Raw genomic sequence first — 25,059 nt, forward strand, 5'->3', positions numbered from 1 at the left:
AGGAACAGGTCACTTCAAAGTAGCTCTGCTTCTTATGCACATTAACCGAATCAATTAATGTCATATCAAACAGTACCATATTAATTTATGTGAATGATATTAAGGTAATAGGAGGCACATTCTAAACAAAAGACAGATAATTATCCCAGTGTTCCACAAGAGGGTGCTTTAAATTACACCTTGACATTCTCTGATAAGCTTTTGTTAGCCTAACAATTGCAAGTGCCTCAGCTTCATTATATAGAAGCAAGCTGCAGAGATCACAGTCAGTGACGCAGGGTCAAGAATTTTCCACAGATTATTATTTTTTACTTGTAGAAATACATTGTTTCATAAAGGTATATAGTCACAATGCAAGTCAAATAGGGCAGCTAGATTGGATACAAAATTAGTCAAACCAACAAGCTGTACTTCACCCACCCACCCTCAGGTGACTATCCCTAAGGAGTACATGTGTTTACGCATAGAGCCCCCCAGGCATGTAAAAACGAGCACGTTAACAGTTTTCAATTATTTCTTTTTCTTAAGATGCAACAGCATATGCAACTGAGTTGTACATATTTTAAGACATGACAATCCAATAATCCCTCAGAACTGGGATTATTTGTGACATCGGTCATGTAGCATTATGATATCACCATATTTATTACACTATTTCTGGTTGGCTAGGATCATCCGAGGAAGGGGAACAGCTGAAGAAAAACGGCACTAGAAAACCAAGTGATTAGGAACAATTACTAGGAACAAGGAAAAACACAAGAGAGGGGAACATTCAAAGGGTATTCTAGGAAACCAGTTACCTAGGGAGGTTGTGGGCTCTCCCACACTAGAGGCATTCAAGCGGTATCTGGACAACCATCGGTCAGGTAGGTTTTAAAGTGAATTCCTGCATTGAGCAGGGGGCTGGACTCAATGGCCTTATAGGCCCCTTCCAACTCTACTATTCTATGAAACAAAGTACCTGAACTGCCCATTCACCCCAAATATTTTCACAGGCAACTATTTGACACTGCTCTCAAAGCTGTCAAATATGAAGGGTTATCTTTAGTTGTTCAGAGACTATCATGTCCATCAGCTCTTACTGGAAAACTAATGAAGTTCTACCCGTTTAATAAATGTTTAATTTTAGTATGTGCTGCTTCATCTCCTTCACCTCCTGGCTGACAAACTCTCAGTTTTATCAGTGTCATACTGGATGAATAAATCCTCGGACGTTTTGCTAGGAGTTGGGAAGAAATGGCTATTAACACTTCTGATATTTCCATCACTAGAATGACAGGCTGAGATAAGTATTTTATTGCTCAATTGAGGGATCTGGAAGGACTGTGAAAGAGGAAATAGAAATATGGGGTGGGGGGAGGAGAATCTACCAATGCAGCAACTTCCGTAGAAGTTGCACCGTTAAATCTTTACCCACCTCACATAAGAACTGGCCTTGCCAGCTGCCTGAAGTGAAGAATGTGAGCTGCTACCATACTACAAAATTACTTATATGCAGTGGAAATGTTTGTGTTGGGTGCATACAGTAGTGGCCAAAATTGTGGACACTTTTTGAAATGTTCATGTGCTTTGCAACTTTGCATGCTTATAGAAAATGTTCTGTGAATCAGGTCTTTCAATTGATATATAAACATTTGAATTTCGTACACATGATCCTGTATTCCTATTTGATTCCATCTGTTGAGACCACAGAGGTAATATAAATACTAGAGCAAGGAAGAAGAAACGACTTCAGGTTTCTTAATATTTCAGTCAACCTCTTGACATTTTAGGATTGAAATTGACCAAAAATGCAATCTCCGCAGCAAATTTGAGTAAGAAAGATTCAAAGTACTAGATACGCATAACAAACTAACCTTTAACGTTACATATTTTAGATGAAATCCAGTACTGAAGATGCAAGAGATTTACCCAATATTAAACTTCAAGTCAGTGCCTTCAGCTTTTATTTTACTTCTGTTTATGCTACTGGGCTCAGAATGCTACAGTAACACAGACCAAAAGACACTTCCATCAATAATTTTCTTTCAACATTGTGCTCATGAACTATGCCTTAGGGTTGAATCTGAGTCACTATTACCAAGCGGAAAATAATTGGTTGCGGGGAGAGAAGAGGGAGATAAAGTTGATGCTTCAAACTCATGAGAAAGTTAAAATTTTGAGGTGCAGGTATTTTTTTACCATACAACTGCTGAACCAGATTTTTAGAAATTATGCAACAGTTTCTAAAGCAAAATATTTATATTTATTTAACTAGATTTATATTCTGCTTAACTGAAAACTGCCCTTGGAGTAGTTTATAATCACAAGAAGCAAAAACAGTAAAACAATAACCAATGCAATAATATAGTCAATGAAAATGTAAAAAAACCATTTAAAATATCAAATAGCCAGCATCAATGTCTCAATAATTATAATGATGATGATGATGATGATGATGATGCCTGCTGGAAGAGGAAGTCTTAACCTGGTGTCTAAATGTATACAACGAAGGTGGATTCCTCTGGGAAGGCCATGCTATCACTGTGGTTAAATTCAAAAAAAGGAAGGCAGTAGTATGAATAATCTAATGTTACAAAGTGCCCAAAGCACACTCCTACGACACGATATACATACAGGGATAGATAGTGATCATAAACCTTATTTATTTACAAATATACCTGATGCATCACCTGCACGGTCATAGATGGCAACCTATGGCCTAACGAAACTGTGCATACATTTTACTCATGAGACAATCACCTTTTTACAATAAAGACTTTCTGATACACAATATACATATACCACAGTCACAGTTTTTATATACAGTCAAGTGCTGGTAATGACATCAATGCAGTACAGTTTCAACTATATTTATAGTACAAGATTGTGTTTATTATTTTCTTGATACTTATCAGCGTTATGAACTTGACAGGAGACTTGTCAAGTTGTAATGATATTATTATTATTATTATTATTATTATTATTATTATTATTATTATTATTTATTTATTTATTTATATAGCACCATCAATGTACATGGTGATAAGAATCAATGCTGATAAGAATCAAGAAAATTGATGTCATTACCAGCACTTGACTGTATCTAAAAGCTGTGACTGTGGTATATGTATATTGTGTATCAGAAAGTATTAATTGTAAAAAGATGGTTGTCTCATCAGTAAAATGTATGCACAGTTTTGTTAGGCAATAGGTTGCCATCTATGACCGTGCAGGTGATGCATCAGGTATATTTGTAAATAAATAAGGTTTATCTAACCCTATATATATATTGTGTTGTGGTAGTGTGCTTTGGGCACTTTGTAACATTAGATCACTGTGGTTAAAGCCATAGTTTAAGGTGTCTTCTGAACAGGGCCAGCGGTGCCTAGAGAAGAGCTTCCAAAGATCTTATGAACAATTGGGCAAGAACATATGGGAGAAGGCACTCCTTCAGATAAGACTGGTTCTAAGCCACTTAGGACTTTAAAAGTCAGCACCAACACTTTAACCAGGCTTGGAAACATTGGCAACCAGTATAGTTGATGCAGCACTGGGGTAATATGTTTAAAAGTTCAATCGCAGCTTTTAAAGCTCAGCTAAAAACTTTTCTTTTTCCTAAAGCTTTTAAAACTTGATTTTGCTCTGACTTTTATACTGCCTGTTTGGTGCATTCTCTTTCCCTCCTTATTGTTTTATTATGATTTTATTAGAATGTAAGCCTATGCGGCAGGGTCTTGCTATTTATTGTTTTACTCTGTACAGCACCATGTACATTGATGGTGCTATATAAATAAATAAATAAATAAATAATAATAAAATACCTAGTCCCAGTAAGCAGCCTCACTGCTCTATTTTGCACTAACTGAAGTTTCTGGACTATCAGAGGCAGACCTACATATAACACATTGCAATAATCTAGGTGGAAAGTTACCAATATATGGATAACAGGAGCCATGCATTCTCTGCCCATATATCTCTGCTCGTATATCAGCCAAAGCTGATAAAAGGCACTTGGTACCATGAAGGCCACTTGGGCCTCAAGTTACAGAGCTGGATCTAGGAACACCCTAAGACTACAAAAATGGAATTAATTAGTTCATTATTAATTTTAGCTGAAAATGTATAATATTACAGAAAATTCAAGAACCAACTGCAACACAAAGGAAATTATCGTTATTCATCAAAAGTGAGTATTTTAACAATTATTAGTAAACTATGTCCAAAAATGATTAGTAAACTATGCTCTTTGTTGTACTTTTTAATCAGAACAGCTAAGAATATAACACTAGTTTGGGTTTCAAGATACTTTGGAGCTACTAAAAAGATGTTCTATCTCAGCCTTATGAAACACTGGTGGTTCCACTGATGTTTCAGGAGTGGCACATCTCTCTCCTGCTTTAGTGCACTCCCTCACCTCTGCAATTTGTGAGGCAGTCATATTATATGTACAAAGAAAAGTAATTGCGTGAACAACAGTATCAATCTGCTTCTTTCCCTCATCACTGGCTTTTAATCAACCAAATGGAGGTGGAGTCAGGAATTAATGAATCCTCTCTTCACATATGCATGCACACACAGCTTTTTGAAACATCACTTTAGAAATGAGAAATTTAGCAGATCTGACATATGTATAGCCCGTACGCTGTAATAATGGCATGTTCCCTGTTTGTTCATACCTTACACCCCCTCCCCACTAAGATTTCAAGACTGGGAGAGTCATGATTCCAAGCCCTCCCACCAAGATGTAAGATAATAAAGAGTTCTGCTGTGCAATCCTCAAAACCTCTATTCAGTAAATAGACACCTCTTCATACCTGAATGGAGTATAAATGTTAGGAGCTAACCTCTAAGCTTGACTAGCTTAACAAAACAAGGCAATTGCTTATCAACTAAACGGATGGTTCCCTGCTGTGCCTGACGAGCTTTTACTGGATTCTTCCTCCAGGGACCGCCTCCCACCTCCTCTCAACTCTGTCCACTTGACTCTGTGGCAGACTGTGGGATCTGTCAATTCCGATGCTCCCTCCCTTTCCGATAAAGGCTGAGTTCTCGGGGGGCAGGGGGCGGAAGACGATCTCTGAGTCTAGGCCTCCTGCTCAATAAGCTCCATAGGCATGGGTCAATTCACAGGAGGATTCCTCTAGCAATAAAGTAAGGTTTATGGGTGTCTGAGGAATCTGGTTATGGGGTGGAGATCCAGATTCCAGTCCGACAGCCACCCATTGGCCCAACTCAGTCCACAACAAGTTGGGATGGCAGATTTCCCACCTTTGCCTGGGGGCAGCAATGGTGGCAGCAGGGAGAGAAGGTTGCACCACAATGCTGCTGTGGCACAACCCTCCGTCGGTAGGGAGAGAGGGAGGGTTGTACAGTGGCAGGGAGAAAGGGGGCAGCAAAACTCAAATAACCCATCTTATCACACTGTTTAAACTATCCTGCTAGCTATTGATGTAAGAATCAAATAGGCATGGGTCAACTCACAGGAGGATTCCTCTAGCAATACAGTAAGGCTTAGGGATGTCAGAGGTATCCTCCTCCTTCTCCCTGACAATGCCTACCTGCTGCCATCACGAAGCAATCGTCCCTCTCTCCCTGCCAGTGCTGACACCAGCAGGGAGAGGGAAGGTTGTGCTTTGGCAGTATCGGTAGCAATAGCAGGCCGGGCGGCCAGGCAATGCCCTGGCACTGACTTGCTACCACTGCTGTGCAAACTTCCCTCTCTCCCTTCTACCATCAACTCTCAGCCCAGAGAGCCCATCACCTTACCTTTCCGACATATGGGGACTCTTGGGGCTAGGGCTGACAGCGGCAGGGAAAGAGTTGTGCAGTGCAGCAGGGGTGGAAATATATTCTTGTTTTGAGGTGAACCTAATGTTCCAGAACTTATGGTCATAATTTGTGCGAATTAGAGCTGTAATTTGAGGAACATAGGGCTTACCCAAAAAATTTTTAAAAGAAGTTCCCAGATTTCAAGAGCAAACCTGTTGTGGGAAACTGGTGGGCCCTAAAAGGGCCAAATTTTCCTGCAACAGACATCCCTACTACAGTTCAGATGCTTATTTATCTATTACATTTTTATACCACCCAATAGCCGAAGCTCTCTACAGATGCTTCATAAGGCAATACAGGACTAGCACAATGTGGGGCATCTTTGCTGGGTCCAGGCGTTCTATCCACCCCATCTAGATTTGGGCCTGAAAGACCAAGGAAAAATGTGGGTGCATGGAAGGTAGTTTGTAAGGAAGCACAATTTGTGACATTGCACAATATAATTACTGATAATGAGGAATGGACACTAAGGCTGATGCTTAAACAGATAATTTCCCGGCTTTGTGGAGCTTAAATCAAGGTGAGATAGCCTTAACTCTGGTCTTTAACTAGATTTTTTTGATATTTTTTAACTGATATAACTACCAATCTGAAACATCACTTTTAGTTCTGCATAACTCTGAAATAAGAAAGTTAACAGTAGACTGAGAATCTCTAAATTACTGTTATTAATATTCTGCATGCACCTAGCGTAAAAAATATAATATTTTTAACTGTGATCCAAGTAACTGAAAAGTAAGGAGCAGGCAAAATCAGCCTACCTATATAGCTCTTAATACTAAATTACAGGTAGATTCATCACAGCCCTGCATCATAGAGCCTATTTTAAGGAAAACCAGACTCTTTGTTCCCTGTGTTATTGGTAAACAGTTTTATGCCCTTACCACCCATGTGGACCAATCCAAACAGTATTTCCCTGCCTGGTCCACCTGCTACTTTGGATGGCAAAAGAAATAGAAGAGTGGGGCAGGAATGCATGCATGGCCCCTTTTAAGGAGGTATGCATTCCTCCAGAGCCACACGTGGCAAGGTAAGCTACAGACCTGTTACCGAAGTAGAAGGGACGCTACCCCACCTACAGGAAAACTTCAAAAAAAGTCAGAGAACTCTCACTAAATAGTGCTTGTGGCACTATATATGGCAGATGCAGCTGGGAGGCAGAAGAGGAGACAACTTAAGCCTTTGTTCCACTGTTAGGGAGACAAGACTGAGGATATGGAGGAAATGAAACTTCCTCCTCTCCATTTCTGGGGTCAAGGAATAAAAATGGTTTAGAATATTGTGGGGGAGGCTGGAAAAGAAACATACAACACTTGCATTTATAAAACCACATGATCAATGAGTGAGAAATGGGTGCCAGAAAACCCCAGTTTTCAAGTTAGGAACTTCCTAATGGGAAGTTTAAGATTACTAGGGGTAACATAAAGGCAATTAACTAGTGCTATGCACTGCTTAGTTGCAGATCTGAATCCTAAACCGAAGCAGGGCAAATCAGTCTGAATCCGAATTGGGCCAGGATTTGGAGACCCTATATAGGAATGGGAGGACTCAGCTTGGTCCACTCACATCCAGAAATGGCCCTTTACAGCCACCATTGTGCACAACATTAAATCTACGAAAATACAGAGCCCCCATCTTCTGTAAAAATGGCAGCTCACATGGAGGATGGGCACCTGCCAGGTCTGAGCGGGGTGGGGGAGTCTGATGGATTCCCAGTTGGACATCCACAACACTGGCTTTGTGTCCAGATTTCCCATATTTAGTCACTTTCCATTTTGGAGAATAAAATAATGACATTTATCTTTCTTGGTTTCTAATCACTACTGTTTAAGTCAATCATTAAAGGGAACATAAAAATGAAGAAAATTGAGTTTAAATTAGGAGATATAAAATCTTAAGTAGACCAAGATTAATGTACAGAAAAAGCTTAACAATTAAGATTGTATGCTCAAAGCAGAGCATTAACAGCATGTACAATGAATGCCCTGCGATGTAATTGGTTTGACATTCTAAATTTGTACTTAAATATTTTCCAAATACTGTTATACCAAAGCAGAAAAGGTATAACATCCTTCTTTTTTTTTTAAATAGGAAGACTGGTTCCCACAACCTTGAGCTTTTGATATGTAAGTTTATAGTAGTTAAGAAGGTGAGTCCAGCCACTAGGTAATTTTAGGATTTGCTGGTTATGTCACTGACATCAGAAATGGAAGCTATTACATTATTGGACTGACCAACCATCAGCTAAGAGGCTGTCTTTTACTGAACTGAGATCTCCATAAAAAGAAAGATTCACTCAGTTCTACTACAGCTTTCCATGTATCATCCAACCGGAGATCAAGATGTTCACTCTCAGACTATCTTCTGTGAAATAAATACTGCATATGCTCTGGGACCCAAGACTCTATTCAAGGAGGGACTTTTAAAATTCTATTTATACTTCTGTGTAAGCTTGTGATTGTTGCCTTCCCTGTCTTTTCTCCCCCCTCCCTTTTCCTCAAATAAACTCTTTTTTATATTTGGACATTTAGCTGTATTGTTTTTAAAGTGATCTCTCATTAGCCTCTTCCCCACACGAAACACTGCATAGTTACAAAGCTACCAATTGTGTTTTCAGATCTTTAAAACGTCTGTGTTTTGGGCTTTGGGAAGGAAAATCCAAAAATAGAGATAAAGAATCCGTTTCAGAGGACCTGTTTGAGAAGCTGGTGCCAGGATACTATTGCTGAGCTACATGGTTCCTACACTACAGATCCCACAGGGTTTAATCTCATCCCCCATGTTTCCATGAAATCACCAAGTATGGTCATCTGAGTGAGATGTCATCAATATTCAGACCTCATCCAGCCCTTCTACCCCTCTACATCTGGATCAATTGGACTGGATAAGGGTAAAAAAACCTAAAGCTTAGTCCTGACTAGATGGCGATATTATTGATAGGGGATTGATTATGGGCTCCATCACACCAGGCAATCCCCTGGTTTGCCTCTGCATTTTTTACCTCTGTTTCATAAGCACTGCAAGCGCTGTTCCCTTTCACAATCATAGCTATACCAGTGAAGTAAGACCTCAGAAGTAAGCATAGGGTTGCCGAGCACTTCTTTCCAATTTGCTGTTTTAGACTTAAAAAAAAAGCTTCTGAGTGACCACACTATTAAAAATCAGTTCTATACATGTTTACTCAGAAGTAAGTCTCTCTCTGTTCAATGGGGTTTACTCAAAGGTAAGCATGCATCAGATTTTAGTATGACCTGGATGTAAATGCAGTTGAAATAAATGAGATTTACTCTTGAGTAAGGGAACCAGCAGACCTCTATTTTATGAACTGTAAATGCACAGCTTTGCATTATCAAAGTAAGGAAAATAGATCCTTCAAAAATGCAAACAGGTGGAATTTCGCATTGGTGGACTATCAGGGAAATGGTTTGGGGGAGATTTAAAAATTCCCAAAAAATCAAGGGATGAACTGATCTGAATCAAGCTTGGCATGCTGAAAGCTCTACTTAAGAGCTCTCAAGGTCCCAAATTTTAATTCTTTATTTCTAAAAATGAGGGAGCTGCAGGCAAGGAGGGTGGGGTTGGAGCAGTAAAAAGTCCATTCATTCAAAATTTGACACCGAGTGCTGGAAGAGGAGAACTGCCCCACCCTCCTGTTTTGTTAACAAAACTTCATTCAAAGCACACGCCCCCAACAAAGGAAAAAGCAAGGGGACAGCACCACACAAAGGCTTGGAGAAAATCCCTTGGAGAAAATAATCCAGACTTCCCCCCCTCCCCACTGCACCAAAATAATATGCAAAGCAGAGGAAAAGAGGCGAAATGGGTGCAGGACAGGGATGACGTCATGTGAGTCCTGCACTGCAAAACTAGTTATCAGTCATGGTGAGAGTAATTTTAACTGCTGGTGTGATGGAGCTCTATACCAATGAACCACCAGTTCAACAGAGATGGGGGTGGGTGATGTTCAACCTATTCTGGCCATCGTTAATCTAAATGCTTTATGATGAATTTGGACTAGCTGGGAGAAAGGACTATATCGCATCAGTTCTTAGACCACTGGCTGTCAATACATTTCAAAACACAATTCAAAATGCTAATGCTTGGTATCTGTAGGACTGCCTCCTGCCTATACACAAAAAGATCATTCTTGGAAGACTTTCTCTAGTGTAAATACCTTCTGAGATCAGGCAGGTTGTGACCAGAGAGAGGGCTTTTTCAGCTGTGGTGTGGACCTTTGCAATGCCTTCCTGGTGCAAGATGTCTCTCTGACACGAAGCAGAGACATTTTTTTTAAAAAAAAAAGGCTATAAAAGTGGGTTTTACTCTACTGTAGGGATGTTTCTATTTTTATTGTTTTGTTGGTCTTTATGTGGCTTGTTTATTTTTCAATAATTTATTAGCCACACTGAGATTAGTAATACTGAAGGTGCAGGGTACACATATTTGAAATGAACTTTAACTAGTAGAACGCTAATGCTGTTTGCCATAGTTCACACTGGCAAGGGAAGAGACAGAGCACACAGCCTGATTCTAATGGTGAAGAACTCAGCAGTGTTATGTCTACACCAGACCTACATAGTTTTGGGGACATACAATAATCCACTTAGAAAAAGAGGTACTTCTGGTTGTCTGGGTAACCAACTATTTTCAGGGTCAGTGATGCAACCTTATAACTCAGTTTGTCAATGACATGTCACTTTACTCTGTTTCCAAAGATATTTGCTTTGGCAGGAGAATTGTTTACTCTACACCACCATGGATCAGAATGATAAAAAGAAATACAACACAAAATACACTCCAGTAGGAGGATGCTCATTTAAAAAGGATAGTAGAGGGGGGAGGACATTCACCAAATCCCCGAAATTTTATACTTAATCTACTTTCAGAAATGTTGCATGTGGCTATGAAGGTACTCAAAGTGCAATGAATCATTGCAAACATCTGCTTGCTGTTTTTCAGTCAAAGAAGCAACCTACATTGTTAAAATGTCTTTCTTCTGTAACTAATTGCGTTTTCCAAGTTGGCTTGACTAGAAGCCAAAATTATGAGAGCCATTGAGATTCTGAAAATGCAGCTCTGTTGATCTATGAAGCACTAAGCTTCACCAAGTATATACAGCAACAAAATAATAGAACAAATGTATTTAGTATTTTAAACCTATCATATTGAGGAGCAGCAGAAGTGGATTTACATAACTATCCTGATGCTACAGAAACTCAGGGTGTGCATCTCAAATATACGTGAATCTACATTAAAAACCATAGCAAGGCAATCAGCTGAGGACTTGACTAGTAATTCAAAAGTCCAAACCAAGGAAAGTTTATAGCAATCTTTGTGGCGGCAGAACGGGTAAGGAACCATCAGAGCCTCAACTCTACATTTCTCCCTTGTATCCCTTCCCCACTTATCCAAGAGTCTCAGGCTTTAGTGACCCTGGACTTAACTATCGTACAGGGGTCCCACTTTAGAGAGTAATATATATTCTTTCACTTTAGGGTTAGGGTTAGGCTACTGCTGTATTTGGGAGCCCTCCTGCTCATTCTGCTGAGTGAGGGCCTGGACATCTGACACAAAGTCCTGCTCTAAGTACACCACACATACACACAAAACCAAGTACACATACACACAAAACCAAGTCTCTAAAATACAGAAATTGTATAAATATTATTCAAAGCACCCAAGTTAGAAAGATAAGGAAATTAAGCATATTTATCTAGTGTGCTTCTACTTGCAAAACTTCAAAATTTCTAGCCCGGAACTCTGGAACTCCAGCATGTTATGCACAGAAGAACTTGGGTTTCTTTCTTCCTCTACTATATTGGTAGCAGCCTTCCTGTAATCTGTCTCTGGGTTTTCATTAAAATATGGATGACATTTTAGCATCAGGCTTTAAAGGTTTACAGACATCCCATGTTCACCTCAAGACAGAAACAAGCATCTCTGTTGATCTCTGAGGATTCTGATCAGGCTTTTCACCTTGAAAACAAATATCTGTCATGCTCTAAGGGCAACATGTTGTAGAGCAGTCAAGTAATCGGAATAATTTGCACATCTTTATTTAAATTCATGTACACCTACTTATCTCCCTGATGAACCAGAAACAGTTCAGAGACATAATGTAGCATCCACAGGATAACAAAAAATCCACATATTTGTATTATATAGCATTTCCTGTACAGAATATGTACCAGAAGAGAAACTTTCATCATAAGTTGACTGTCAAGCAACAGAATCCTGTTCATGCATTAGTAATAAGCATCACTGTCATTATTTACTGCAGATACTGGCTGTCAGTACATAGCCACCATTAATCTGGTAGCTGCCCTATTTTAAATTTGTCCTCACATACTTCAGTAATTTTCAGAGTAAATAAAAACTGATTTTTATATTTTTTAAAAAATAAAATGCTTTAAAAATAAGTGCTTTGAAAGGAATCAGAATATGTGTGAGAAAACCACTGGGCGGCGTAGGGGGAATGGAAACTGACTTCTGAGCTAAAGCACTGAAAATAACAAAGGACTGTGTTTATTATTTGTGGGTTTCCTATGGGACCTAGCAACTAGCACTTCATCATAGGTGCTATAATCCAGAAGGTACTATCCTGTATCACACTAGAATCATCACCTGAGCCCATATGGATGATCTTGTATTCCTATTCTATGCTCTCCAACTTCTTGAGCCCTACAATATTTTTGGTTCTCAGATTATGAATGTTTAGAACTAACTAAGCAGCATGGATAATTCCTTTCTATCTCATTATATTTTGTCTTGCATTGTTTTCCCCAGGAACTACCATACCTTGAAAAAAAAATCCAACATCACGCAAGGGAGATTCAGTTTGCACAACAGTATCTTCCCCTCCTCTCCTATCTCATGAAAGCCCCCAATCCCAAAATCTCCTACAGAGGGTCTTCCAACCCTCTAGAATAGAGTCTGAGGGTACAAGGGAGGCTGCAGAGGGGAGTGGGAGTTGCCCCCCCCCTTACTCAAATGGCAGGAGTCATTCCATCAGTGGGAGAGGATAATTGGATACAAACTCTGGCTTCTGGAAAGTTCTGGAGACTTGTTACAGCCCAGTCCCATGTATATTTACTCAAAATAATTCGTTCTTACTTTGATCCCTTCCAAAAACATGTACGCAGAATTGCAAGTTTAATTTTCAAACAAATGATTTTCTTGTATATGTATAGATATACACCAAAACCAAAATCAATTTAAAATCTCTTTTAAATATTTGTTTATGGGTGTTGTCTTGTATGTGTACAGATCAATTGCTCTCTTATACAGAACCCTGGTAGTTTAACATGATTGGCAGAGAAATAGGATTAATTGCTGGATTTCTGTCAAAAATCACAGCAATCTCAATATTTTGGACTTGAACCCTGTACTCAGTCACAATATCACTTGAACTTTCTGCTTCAAGAAGCAAAATATCTTGGGTCAGCCCTAGATATGAAAGTTTAGATCCAGTCTTCCCATTATGTTCATACCTATTCCCACACGAGGGGAAAAAAATCCCAAATTGCCATCATAGGCCAAGACATTGAGCTTGTTGTACACAAAACTGTTAATCCACAGTATCTACTTTTGGTTTTGTCTCAGAATTGAGATCTCTTATGCTCTTATGAAGAGCATTTTTTCCTTGCTTTTCAGCTTCTTAAGCTTTTGGTGGCTCTGTGCCATAGCAGAATAACACAATTATGCAAGTAGTAAAATATTTTTTCTTTCACTTTCACAAATAATACTCCATTTCCCCTGCTCTTAAAAAAAAAACCTAGGGAAATTATTATTATTATTATTATTATTATTATTATTATTTATATAGCACCATCAATGTACATGGTGCTGTACAGAGTAAAACAGTAAATAGCAAGACCCTGCCACATAGGCTTACATTCTAATAAAATCATAATAAAACAATAAGGAGGGGAAGAGAAAGCAAACAGGCACAGGGTAGGGTAAACAGGCACAGGGTAGGGTAAAACTAACAGTATAAAGTCAGAACAAAATCAAGTTTTAAAAGCTTTAGGAAAAAGAAAAGTTTTTAGCTGAGCTTTAAAAGCTGCGGTTGAACTTGTAGTTCTCAAATGTTCTGGTAGAGCGTTCCAGGCATAAGGGGCAGCAGAAGAAAATGGACGAAGCCGAGCAAGGGAAGTAGAGACCCTTGGGCAGGCGAGAAACATGGCATCAGAGGAGCGAAGAGCACGAGCGGGGCAATAGTGTGAGATGAGAGAGGAGAGGTAGGAAGGAGCTAGATAGTGAAAAGCTTTGTAGGTCAACAGGAGAAGTTTATATTGGATTCTGAAGTGAATTGGAAGCCAATGAAGAGATTTCAGAAGTGGAGTTACATGGTTAGAGCGGCGAGCCAAGAAGATGATCTTAGCAGCAGAGTGGTGAACAGAAACCAACGGACTGATGTAAAAGCACTTTTAAAAGTGTTTTTAAAAACCAGAATAAAAACCGGACATTCACGTCATTGTTTAAAGAATCCAAAAACAACCATGAGTAAGGAATGATGAGTGGACATTAAATGCCTTGTGTAGAAAAGCTCCTTGTGTAGAAAAGTTCCTTCCGTTAGAGTGTAGGCATTTACTAAATTGCTTCACTGAATCCAGTTTTTCCAAACTAATAAGCAAGGCACACATACATACACCCAACTCAATGTCATACTTCACACAGCCTCTATAATGGAAGGATAATGATTTTATTTCTAAATATAGTTAGCTGTTTGGAGCATGTTTTCAATGACTTTTTTTTAAAAAAATGCTAACACTTTAGGGCACAACAGTTTCTATAGCCTTCAGAATATGCTAACTGCCTGCAACAACCTTTGTGACACCTATACTCAGAAGTGCTGGAAAAAACTAGCTACAAAGCTGAAATTAGGAAATAATCCTACATGTAATGACAGCTGGAAGTGTGTATCAGAAGGCATGCAACCCACTCAAGGGCAAAGTTCTAGCATTTCTTCTCACTTGTCACTATGGAGGCTATAACAATATGGATATGAATTGCTCTGTTCCTGTACTATAAAAATTAAACAGTGGCATGTACCATCATTTTGAAGAGCACTCTTTCTAATGCAAACACCCAACCCCACCACAAGCTCTTCATTTAAAGCTATTAATAACAGTCAGTGTGCTAATCTGCTGTTAGAAAAATTCACCAAAATCATGCACTGGATAATGTTGTACAGCCATATTACTGTATCACTGCAGATTACTGGATATTACACTAGTGGAGTGTAAGAACTGCCTCCATACCAGGCAACAAGCCTTTTATCTGCAAATTGAGGGGAGCTGGTTTTTTGTGTATTCCTATTCATATCATCAGTGCGCTACAAATCACTAACATAAATACATGCAGGTACATAAACTAGTAAACTTTCTGGACTTAATTGCACGACAGCAATAGTTGAAATAATATAAATTAACAAGACAAGTTCTTTACAGTAACCTTTAAGTAGCTCTGTCAGTGCCACCAATATGGTATTTCCATATTGAGAGAAATGGTGAGTTTCTCAAGCTACAATATCTGTCATCCATTATTACTTTTCCAGAACACTTGCCGAGTACTTTTTAATATAACAATGCAAGAACAAAGTTTAAAATATTTTTTTTAAAAAAACAGGAAAGGCAACATAAACACAGGACTATGTCAGCTCTAACCAAAACACTGGCACAAAAAATACCATTCATTTATTAACAGTCCATAAGCACATAAGAAATTTGTTTTATTTTCCTATTGGTCATTAGTGGTCCAACCTATAGCTTTTAACTTAAATTCGCTGATCGGCAACATTGCTGATGTTACTTAAGCTCCTTAGCTCCCTCTGATGGCTGATTTGACTATGAACTGTGACTATTTCAGTTGTAAATCTTGTTGGAGCACATTCTAACTCCCAAAGAAGCGTAGTACCAATCTTTGTTCACTTGATTGGCTTTGATTACTTTTTTGCATTGGGTAGAAATTGTGCACAACAAGAAGAAAGCAGCCTAGCCAAATGTGCAAAGGGAAATAATTAAGCCACACATTTGTATGTTGCACTCCATCCAAGGACTGAATTAATTACCTTTTCCAGCAAGGAACCCATTAGAGTTCCCAGGATCTCTCTAATCTAGGAAACTGTAACTTCAAACTGTATCACGCAATTTCAAAGAGCCTAATTTCAAAGACTTTACAAGCTTCTGTTCTACCACCAGATAAACAAAACCAACAGCAGAGGTTCTCAAACTTGGTCCCATGGAAAGGTTGCAAAACAATTAAGAATGTCTGAACTTGGCCCTGCACTTGATTTATTTTTTCCAACTATGGAGATTGATACTCTAGCCCTTGTCAGAATGGCCTCAAACAGGCTAATAAAATCTGGCCTAGGACCCATGGTTTTCATAATATGGCACTGGTACAGTCTGCTAATTTCCCTCTTAAAATTTACCAGATAAGAGAGCAATCCTAGAAAGCATTTGGGCAGCCATAGAATACTTCAAACTTGGATCCAGGAATCCTCGCTCCGATCCCCCCCCTCACAGCTGGCGTGGTAGAACCGCACAGGAGAGGGGGTAAAGGGGGCATTCCATTAGGCAAGGAGGGGAAACGAAAGAAACCGGGATACAAGGTCCGACCCTTCTCCTCCGGAAAGCCCCAGCTAGATAGACAAAAAAGGCCATTTAGTGAAAATGCAGAACTGGAGGAGGGGCGGAGGTGGCAATTACCTCTGTCACTCCTCCCATTCTGTAGAGTGCTCATAAGGCTCCGAGTTCAGAGGCTTACGAGCATCGAGGGCAGAAGTCATAGGACTGAAGCCTAAAAGACCCTTCTCAACAGTGTGGCCTAAGGCCAACGATTTTTATAATAAAGTGCTGATTTTGATAATCATGTCAACACTGAAGAATTCCTCATCCCCCACCCCTCATACCTGTGTAAGGCAAGAACTTCATCTCTTACTGCCCTCAACATGAAATAGAATGAAATGCTGAACCTGACCCAAGGCTGAAGTAGACAAACATTACAGCAGACTTCACCAACTTTGCTAACAAAAACAGGCACATCCATTGCATTGGAAAGACAAGACCATGAGTAAAATAAAAGTTATATATGTGCTTTGATTTGTAGAACAGCAAGAAGCTTGAGAACCACTGACCTAGATGTTGCTGAAGGCTGCAGCTGCTGGGGTTGTGCATACCCCCCCCAATTTGCCTCAGAGGCCGATTTAGAGCTTCCAGATCAACCCCACTTTGATTCGGGTGCCTTGGTACCACCCCGGCCCACTTCGTATTCGGTTCTGAACCTGAAGCAGTCTCACTGTTGCGGTTTTCTGGGCATGAGGCCAACCAGGAGTCCATAGGATTCCTCTCCCCTCCCTCTAACCCCCAAAATCAGTGGGCTGCTGCCCCCACCCGCAGCATTTATGTGAAGCCTTCGCATGCACCAGCCGCCTGCCCTACAGGAGTGCCACTCCAGCCTGCGGTAGATCTACTGTTGTAAACTATAGTGGCTGGAAATGGCCTTTTTCTTCGCTTTGGCTGCTTCGGTCCAAGGCAGCCCAGTGTGGTCCCAAACCAGATTCGGGTTGAGGTGGGCCGAATTGGCCTGCTTTAACTCAGATTCAGTGTTTGGCACTGAGATTAAGAACAGCCCTAACAGCCACATCCTCCCATCTCCAGACTTCTAGCTAATTTAACAGCTAAGCTAAGTTATCACCATCATATGGCTTGGGACCAAGCTACCTGAGAGACTACCTTCTCCCATACATGCCTGCCTGGTTCTTAAGATCTTCTGGAAAAGCCTTCTTTTAAAATCGCTACCTTCAAATGCACGTTTGGAAGAGATCAAGGGAGGCTAGGTTTGCTCCCTCTCTGTTGTTCTTCTGCTGGCAGGCAGACTGCTTCATTTGAGAAGGTCTTTAAGCCTGTAAGGAGCATGTTGGGTTGGGTGCTGTCATAGGGCTACTCTTGAATAAAAGGATTACTGCCTAAATTCATGCTATTCTTGAGTCTAGTGGCAAATTTAACATATATTATGAAAATGAAGTTGGGTGAAAAAGTTAGTGTTTCACTTCAACAGCAATACAAGTGAACAAAGCCAAAACTTGATTCTGATTAACTCAAACAAATTGCTACAACTATATTAACCATACTGATGTACTTATAGTAACTTGCAAGACATACAGAACATAAACTGACATATAGATTATAGTCCATATCAATCTTGCCAATTTAAAAGCAGGCACACATGTAAAGACTGAAAATTCAATGTCCTTATTTTACTATTTTCTGTCACATGTAAATATTGTAACTGCTGAATGAACTTGCAAGTGTTGATCCAACCCAAGTTACCTGCACTTAATTCCCAATGATTTCATTGGCAACTAAGTCGTGGCTAATTTGTCCTATTATTTTCAATGTGACGTAAGTTCAATTATCCCATTGTTTTATTGTTGCACATTACTTTGAATAACTCCAAAAAGGTTTTTTTAAAAAAAGTTAATATAAATACAGCAGCTTGAATCAGCCTTGTAAATAAGTCCACAAAAGTTTCTAGCCTGCAAAGTATTTTGCTAGCCTGCTGGTAGAGGAGGGATAGAGTGCTCCAGCCCTCATTTAGCAGCCCATTCCATTTCTATGCTGGATGTTTCCCTCTTTTGGTAGTCCATTTGATTGTGATGGGCACAGAAGGTGAGCACTCTGCTCCTCCTCTGCCAGCCCATTCACATGCCTGCATGGAACTCATTAAGATCTATGGCTTCCAGGCAAGTGTTTAAATAAAAGGTTGAATTAAATAATATAGAGATTAATACTTCTAATGTATGGTAACATTGTTTCTGCTGTTGCTGCATATAGAAGCATTTCATATATTTTGGCCCCCAGATACTTTCCACTATGTGTTCCAACAGCCAAATACATGAACTGCAACTCATCAAGGGTAAATAATACCCTAAATGATGGGTTGCCAGCATTTTGATTGCTTATGATGCATCTTAGCCTTATCCCAAAATAATTACACTAACATCAGAAGGAACATCCAAGATGCTATAGATTCCTGAAATTGTTCAATGGATGGCTGATAAATATAATCCTATTGCTATGAAGAAATAACCAGTTTGACATGGGGTTGGACTCGATGGCCTTGTAGGCCCCTTCCAACTCTACTATTCTATGATTCTATGATCTTCACTTCTCACTTAGTTTGTCAAACCAGCATTAATAGCATTGTGGGACAATAACGATTCCTTGTATAAATTTACACAAAGATTTTGCAATGTTTGGAAAGGTTGTCCAGCACTTCTGATAGCAAACATGTAACAGTAAGGAGTTTCAACACTGCAAATCATCATAACGGATGAAAGAATGGTTCTGAATGTTTACATCTCTACTTCACAGTTTCTGACTCCAACAGGACCCTTGAAGCATGCATTATAACTGAGCATTACAAGACAAATAGGAAGTTGACTGTGCCATTTACAGTTCAAAGACATGCAAAAACCAATAGCAAAGTAGACACGCATTAGTGGTTCCTCCTGAACACAAACTTCAGTTTTTATTTATATTGTGAAGGGTAAAAAAAAAGGCAGGGTAAAAAGAAGACAAACCCTGCCTACAGGGTCCCAGTCTAACAGGTCAGAAAACATTAGTGGAGGCAAATGGAAGGAATGAAATCAATCAGTCTGAAAGTGAGAAGAGCATGGCCTTGAACAGCCTCTTGAAAGATATAATTGAAGGAGTCAACCAAATTGGTAAAGACGTCTTTTCACAGGAAGCAGCCAGAAAAAAAGTGAAGCTATACACAGTAAGAACAAAGAGAAGGTAAAGGCAGAATGACTGCGCAAGAGTAGAATTTGAGACAGAGGCAAGAGGCTTCAGAAACAGCAAGTGGAACCAATGAGAAGATAAAAGTACTGTGAATATGAAATTGACAAGGAGTGAACAAAAAATAACATCCTTGCTGTCTGGAACAAATTAATTTATCCAAGATTTAGACCAGGGGTTGGCAACTTGCGGCCTACCACATCTGGAGGGCCACAGGTTGCCCACCTCTGATTTAGACCAACACAAATGTAGCAATCCTATGCACACTCATTTGGAAATCAGTTCTATTGAAACCAATTTCCAAAAGCTCTGTTTAGAAGCAATGTAGGAAAAGCTCTGTAGTGGATAATTTGTGTTTGCATCAACACCTAACTGCCACCTACCACTAGGCCTTTTTTGTCTCAATATTTTTATAAATAAATAACATGATTGGGTTCAAATCCATGATCATTCAGTTACTATCTCTCAGTCTAAACTATTTTCTAGAGTTTTTATGAGAAAAGGAGGAGCCAGAGGCTTCCATGAGCTAGTGTAAGTTAGGGCAGAATAAAAATAAGTGCCAGTTCAACAACAACAAAATGCTTCTAATACATTTTACACCATTAACAACACAATCCTATTTGTATCTACTCAAAAGTAGGTCCCACTGAATCCAGTAAGACTGACACTGAGGAGTGTATACAATTGCAGCCTTAGATTGCATTCCTATACACATTTACCTGGGAGTAAGTCCAATTGAACTCAGTAGTGCTTACTTCTGAGTAGACATACATAGGATTGTGCTATAAGTATGTTTTCAACAGAAGTATGTTGGTAAGTTTATCCTCCAAGGTCAACCCATTAAATAGGTTCTGGGAATGGCATGGAATATTACATCAGAAGCCAAGCAGGTATTAGAAATCATGTCACAGTAAAAATGAAGGCTCAATTTTTAAACATTGTGCATCAAAGTGAGGGCACCATCAGAAAGAGTAACGACCCTTTAGTATGCCACAATAAATGAAATGGGTAAAGAAATACCTGTTCACTATTACTTAAATGTACACACAGTGCTACATATTTAGTGTGAAAGCTATGGATATTACATATTATCCCAACTGAAGGGGAAATTCTTTCTCAAGATTTCATCAGTTGCGTCATCAGGACTCTAACCCAGGACCTTTGTGTCAGGCTCAGTCCTCAGGCAAACCTTTCAAAAAGACTATAAGTCTGTAGTCCCTTTCAAGCTACAGCATAAATATATTTGACTAGGAGTCCAGTGATAAAAGAAACACTACTGATAACAAAGATGATCAGAATCACTTTTCAGCTGAATTTCTGAGTTGCAAACAGACAGTGATGCAAGGTCATTTAACAACACAAGCATAACTGAAATCTTCCTTTAGAGAATTGACAAACATGGGAATAGTGTGCGTATATGTTTAAGCATAATCAGGTAAACTAATAGTGTGTGAATGAAAACAAAACAAAACAAAAAAACTCTTCCCAGTTTCATTTGACAGAACATTAGGAGTTCAAGTCATAATTCCAAAAGTTATCCAGATGGGGTTTTGTCATTTAAAATGGCAACAGTGCAAAAGGTTAAAAAGCAGGGAAGAAATGAAAAGAAAATTGGAGGGAACAACATCAAGCAGTTTAAGTGGAAGAATTCTGAAGTCAAAAAGCGATAAACTCTGAGCATCAGCTTCATAAAATTACTTTACCCATACCTGTGCATAAGGATTTTGACGGAGAGGAGCTCTTTCTTTTCCTCCTCCTCCACCATCCCCATCCATAGCTTCATGAAAAGTTTATTGTATGTTACAAGAGCGACAAGAATCCTATGGGTTGTACCCAATGTTAGTCTACCTATCCCATTTCAATTTTATTTTGATTAACGCTGGATACAAACAACCCTGTATGTGTCCAAGACAAACAGACCGCAAAGGTACTGAGGGAGAAGGTTACAATCCTGTGTATAATTACCAGTACTGCACAGCAACCTCCCTAGACTTACTTCCGAGTAAACATGCATAGAATTGTGCTGCCAGAATCTAACTGAAAGCAAAAGGGAAGGACGCAGGCGTTTGCAGCAGACCAGGCGTGCCGGCGGCAGGGGGTGCAATGCACAGCATCCACTGGGAGAGCAGGACTAGAGGATGCAAAAAGTTTCAGGGGACGGACGGACGGACGCCCCGGGAGCGTGCAAGTCCGCGCCGCCGGGCGAGAGGAGGACCCCGACCTACCTATGCCGAGCCCCACCACGATGCGCCCTCCCAGCAGGGTCTCCTTGTCCTGAGCGGCAGCCAGAAGGGCAGCTCCGGCGGTGAAGATGAAGCTGGCCAGGAGGATGCAGGCTCGGCGGCCACACCACCCATTGAGCACCCCTCCGAGCAGCGCCGAGAGGGCGGCGGCGCCCACCGTGCTGGAGACCAGCAGCTCTTGCCAGAAAGCGTCCAGGTTGAGCTCCTTCTTGAGCAGCAAAAGGGCCCCGGACACCACGCCGGTGTCATACCCGAAGAGGAAGCCACCCAGGGCGGAGAAGACCGACACCACATAGACGAAGCTGGGCGTCTCATCCTGCTGGAACTGGCGGCGAGCCGCCCGCTCCAGGTCAGCGCAGCCGCCACCGCCGCCGCCGCCGCCGCCCGACGCTTGGCTGTTGAGGCTGGAGCAAGACTCGGCGGCAGCGATGAGGCTCCGCTCCCCGAGACTCGACGGGCCCCCCTCAGGCGCCGGGTGCTGCTGCTGCCGGCGACGCTTCTCCCCCATCAGATTGCTCAGGCTCCGCAGGGTATATTCCACATTGGCCTTGCGGGACATGGGGCAGCCGCCGCCGCCGCCGCCGACACTACTGCCTCAGCCACTGCCCCTCTTCAGCGGCCTCTGCTGGCGGTGGCGCTCGGAGCCGCGGAAGCCCCGACCGCTGCCGTGCGCTGAGGCGGGAGCGGCGGGGGTAGCTTTGCCCGAGCGAGCGGGGCTACTGACACGGCGCCTGCCTGGCTCGCTGGAGCGCCTCAGAGCCGGTTCTCATGCTCTCTCTACACACTTGAACTGAAGCGACCGAGGGAGCGCCGCTTCCCAGCTCCTGGCTTGAGACTTGCGCTCGCCTCCCCCTCACACCCACCCCGGCCCTGCCAAACCGGGAGGGAGAAAGCAGAGAGCGAGAGAAACGAGCGAGCTGCCACCTCAGCCTGTGACTGGCCCAGCGAGGAACCCAGCTCAGCGGGAGAGAGGCGTGGCTAAGCAGGAAAATGGGCGGGCCACAGTTTGTTTTCCCTCATTATTATTATTACTTCTCTTTCCCGTCTCTTGTCTCTCCACAGAGCAAGCGCAGGAAAAGACATCTTTTGAGCACGCGTAGTGAGCGCCGGAGAAGCTGAGCTCTAGCTCGCAACCGCTCCCTGCCCTTCCTCTCTGCAAAAGGTTGCTCGGTGTTAATAGTTTGCGCATTACAGTGATTGAAAATCCAAAGACCCGTGATAGGCCTCATTCGGAACTGCTCTATATAGGAATCCCGGTATGGGTGTGAACTGAGCAAGGTTGCCACCGTTTTAGTGCTGCTGCCGCCGCCGCCTTTGACAGCAGCCTGAACCACAGAAATTAAAGCTGACTGGAAGGTACAGGCTGGAAGGCTCCAGATCCAGTCACACATGCAGCTCCCGTAATTCGGAGTAGGCAGACACTTAATCCCAAATTTCCCTTAACTACTCCCAGTGTTAATAGGAAGTTAGTCCCAGTGCACTCTGGCACTTACTTGTGAGTACTTGTGCTTAGGGGGTTGCTCTAAGCTCCATTCCTATGCATTTTTATTAGCCAAAAGCCCTAATACATCTGCAGCATTTTTGTCTTATAGTGATGGGTTTTCTGTTTCACAAGACTGAAATGCAAGAGCTGTCACCAGAAAATTTAGGCTGCAGTCCTAGGTACACTGACCAGGAAGTTAAATCCAATTGAACTTAAATTTAGGCTGCAGTTATAGCAATAGAAGGCTAGTAGTTCTCCACTGTTTCTGCCTGGCTTGTTTTGAACCTGTCTGACAGGTTTTTCTGTCATGTGACTAGGCTTTTTAAAAAAACTTAGCTGGGATGCTAGGCATGCAAATGATCCACAGAGAAGCTTCTTTCAATGGTAAAGGGGGCAATCTTAACACATTTCTTTTAGCTCTACAATTAAGTCAACTATAAAAAGGGTTACCAAAAATATATACGATGAATGTGATCAACACATGTTTGCAAGCACATGAACCAAAGAAGTACACCCATCAGGCAGCTAGGACTGATGCAGTTCTCCATCAGGCATGCTTCAGTAGTGAATGCCATTCATTGTGATTTTGTAACCTGTGACACAAAAGTTGAATGCCAGGGAAATCAAAGATGTATATACTTTACTGGACGGTAGTGGGAATACAGTGAACAAGTTGTCCCTACTTTTAACCTGTTCAACCCCTGTGTCTTTTCCAACATCCTGACATGCTGCTTTTTCACTTGATGGTGAGTGCAGAAGATATGTGTGAAGCAGTACTTTGGGGAGGACAATTTTGAGGTGAAATAACCAGAGGGGAAAGAATTGGGCAGCCTCTCCCCACCTGCCTGTCTCCAACTCTGATGCAACCTGTGCCAGGCTGCTTTGGGTTTAAAAAGCAACTACAGAGGAAAGAATCACATTTAACATTTATTATTACATTTATATACCGCCCCATAGCCAAAGCTCTCTGGGTGGTTTTACAGCAGTTAAAAACAGTGAACATTAAAAATAAATATACAAAATTTAAAACCATAAAAGCATAAAATACAAACAAAAAACAGACAATATCCATTTAAAACAACTATTCTGGGGTCAGTTAAAAAACTCAGCATATGCTGTTAAATGCCTGTTTGAGTCTCAGGGAGATACAAGGTTTAATGTTAAAATCCAATGCATACTAGTCTCATTGAACTCAGTAAGACTAACCTCCAACATAACATACATAGGATTGGATTGCAAGAGTTCTACTGAAGAGAGCATCCCAGCAGATCTGGCTTTTCCCATCACAGTGCTCTATTGACTATGCTGTACCATGCTCCTTTCTAGGTAAACTTATAGTAACCACCCTATCACCAATTAAAGTCCATAAGAGGCTTTTGGTAAACAAAACATCCACTTGATTTCTAGAAAAAAGTGAGTGGAATGGGCCCGGGGGGATTCTACACGTCGTACTGAGGGCGCTTCCATGCGCCCCCAGTGCGCCCTCAAAGCAATCGTGTAGCTTGCCTGTTCGAAGAGACAAGGAAGAGGCATCCTTGCCGCCGCCGCTGCCACCCACCTACCTCCTCGCCGGCCAGGTCGGAGAGCTCGGCGGAAGAAGGCGGGGTGGAGAGCACTGGGGGCACATGGAAGCTCGGTATGACGTGTAGAATCCCTCCAGGTAGTCAACACTTCTGCCAGTTCACATGGATGCTACCAGAGCACTAGATAGTTTATG

The 25,059-nt window shown here is 41.2% G+C and overlaps 1 protein-coding gene across 1 annotated transcript in view; it reads right to left on the minus strand.

Moving 5' to 3' along the window:
• The window catches only part of SLC2A13 (solute carrier family 2 member 13), a 122,036-nt gene extending 99,618 nt beyond the window's left edge, over positions 1–22,418 (minus strand). Inside the window, exon 1 of the mRNA XM_063134134.1 lies at positions 21,842–22,418. Within this exon, the coding sequence (XP_062990204.1) occupies positions 21,842–22,418 (577 nt within the window). The remainder of the gene's footprint in view (positions 1–21,841) is intronic.
• Between the last annotated feature and the right edge of the window lie 2,641 nt (positions 22,419–25,059).

This window comes from Elgaria multicarinata, chromosome 9, assembly GCF_023053635.1.
Source record: "Elgaria multicarinata webbii isolate HBS135686 ecotype San Diego chromosome 9, rElgMul1.1.pri, whole genome shotgun sequence".
In the NCBI taxonomy this organism is placed as follows: Eukaryota; Metazoa; Chordata; class Lepidosauria; order Squamata; family Anguidae; genus Elgaria; species Elgaria multicarinata.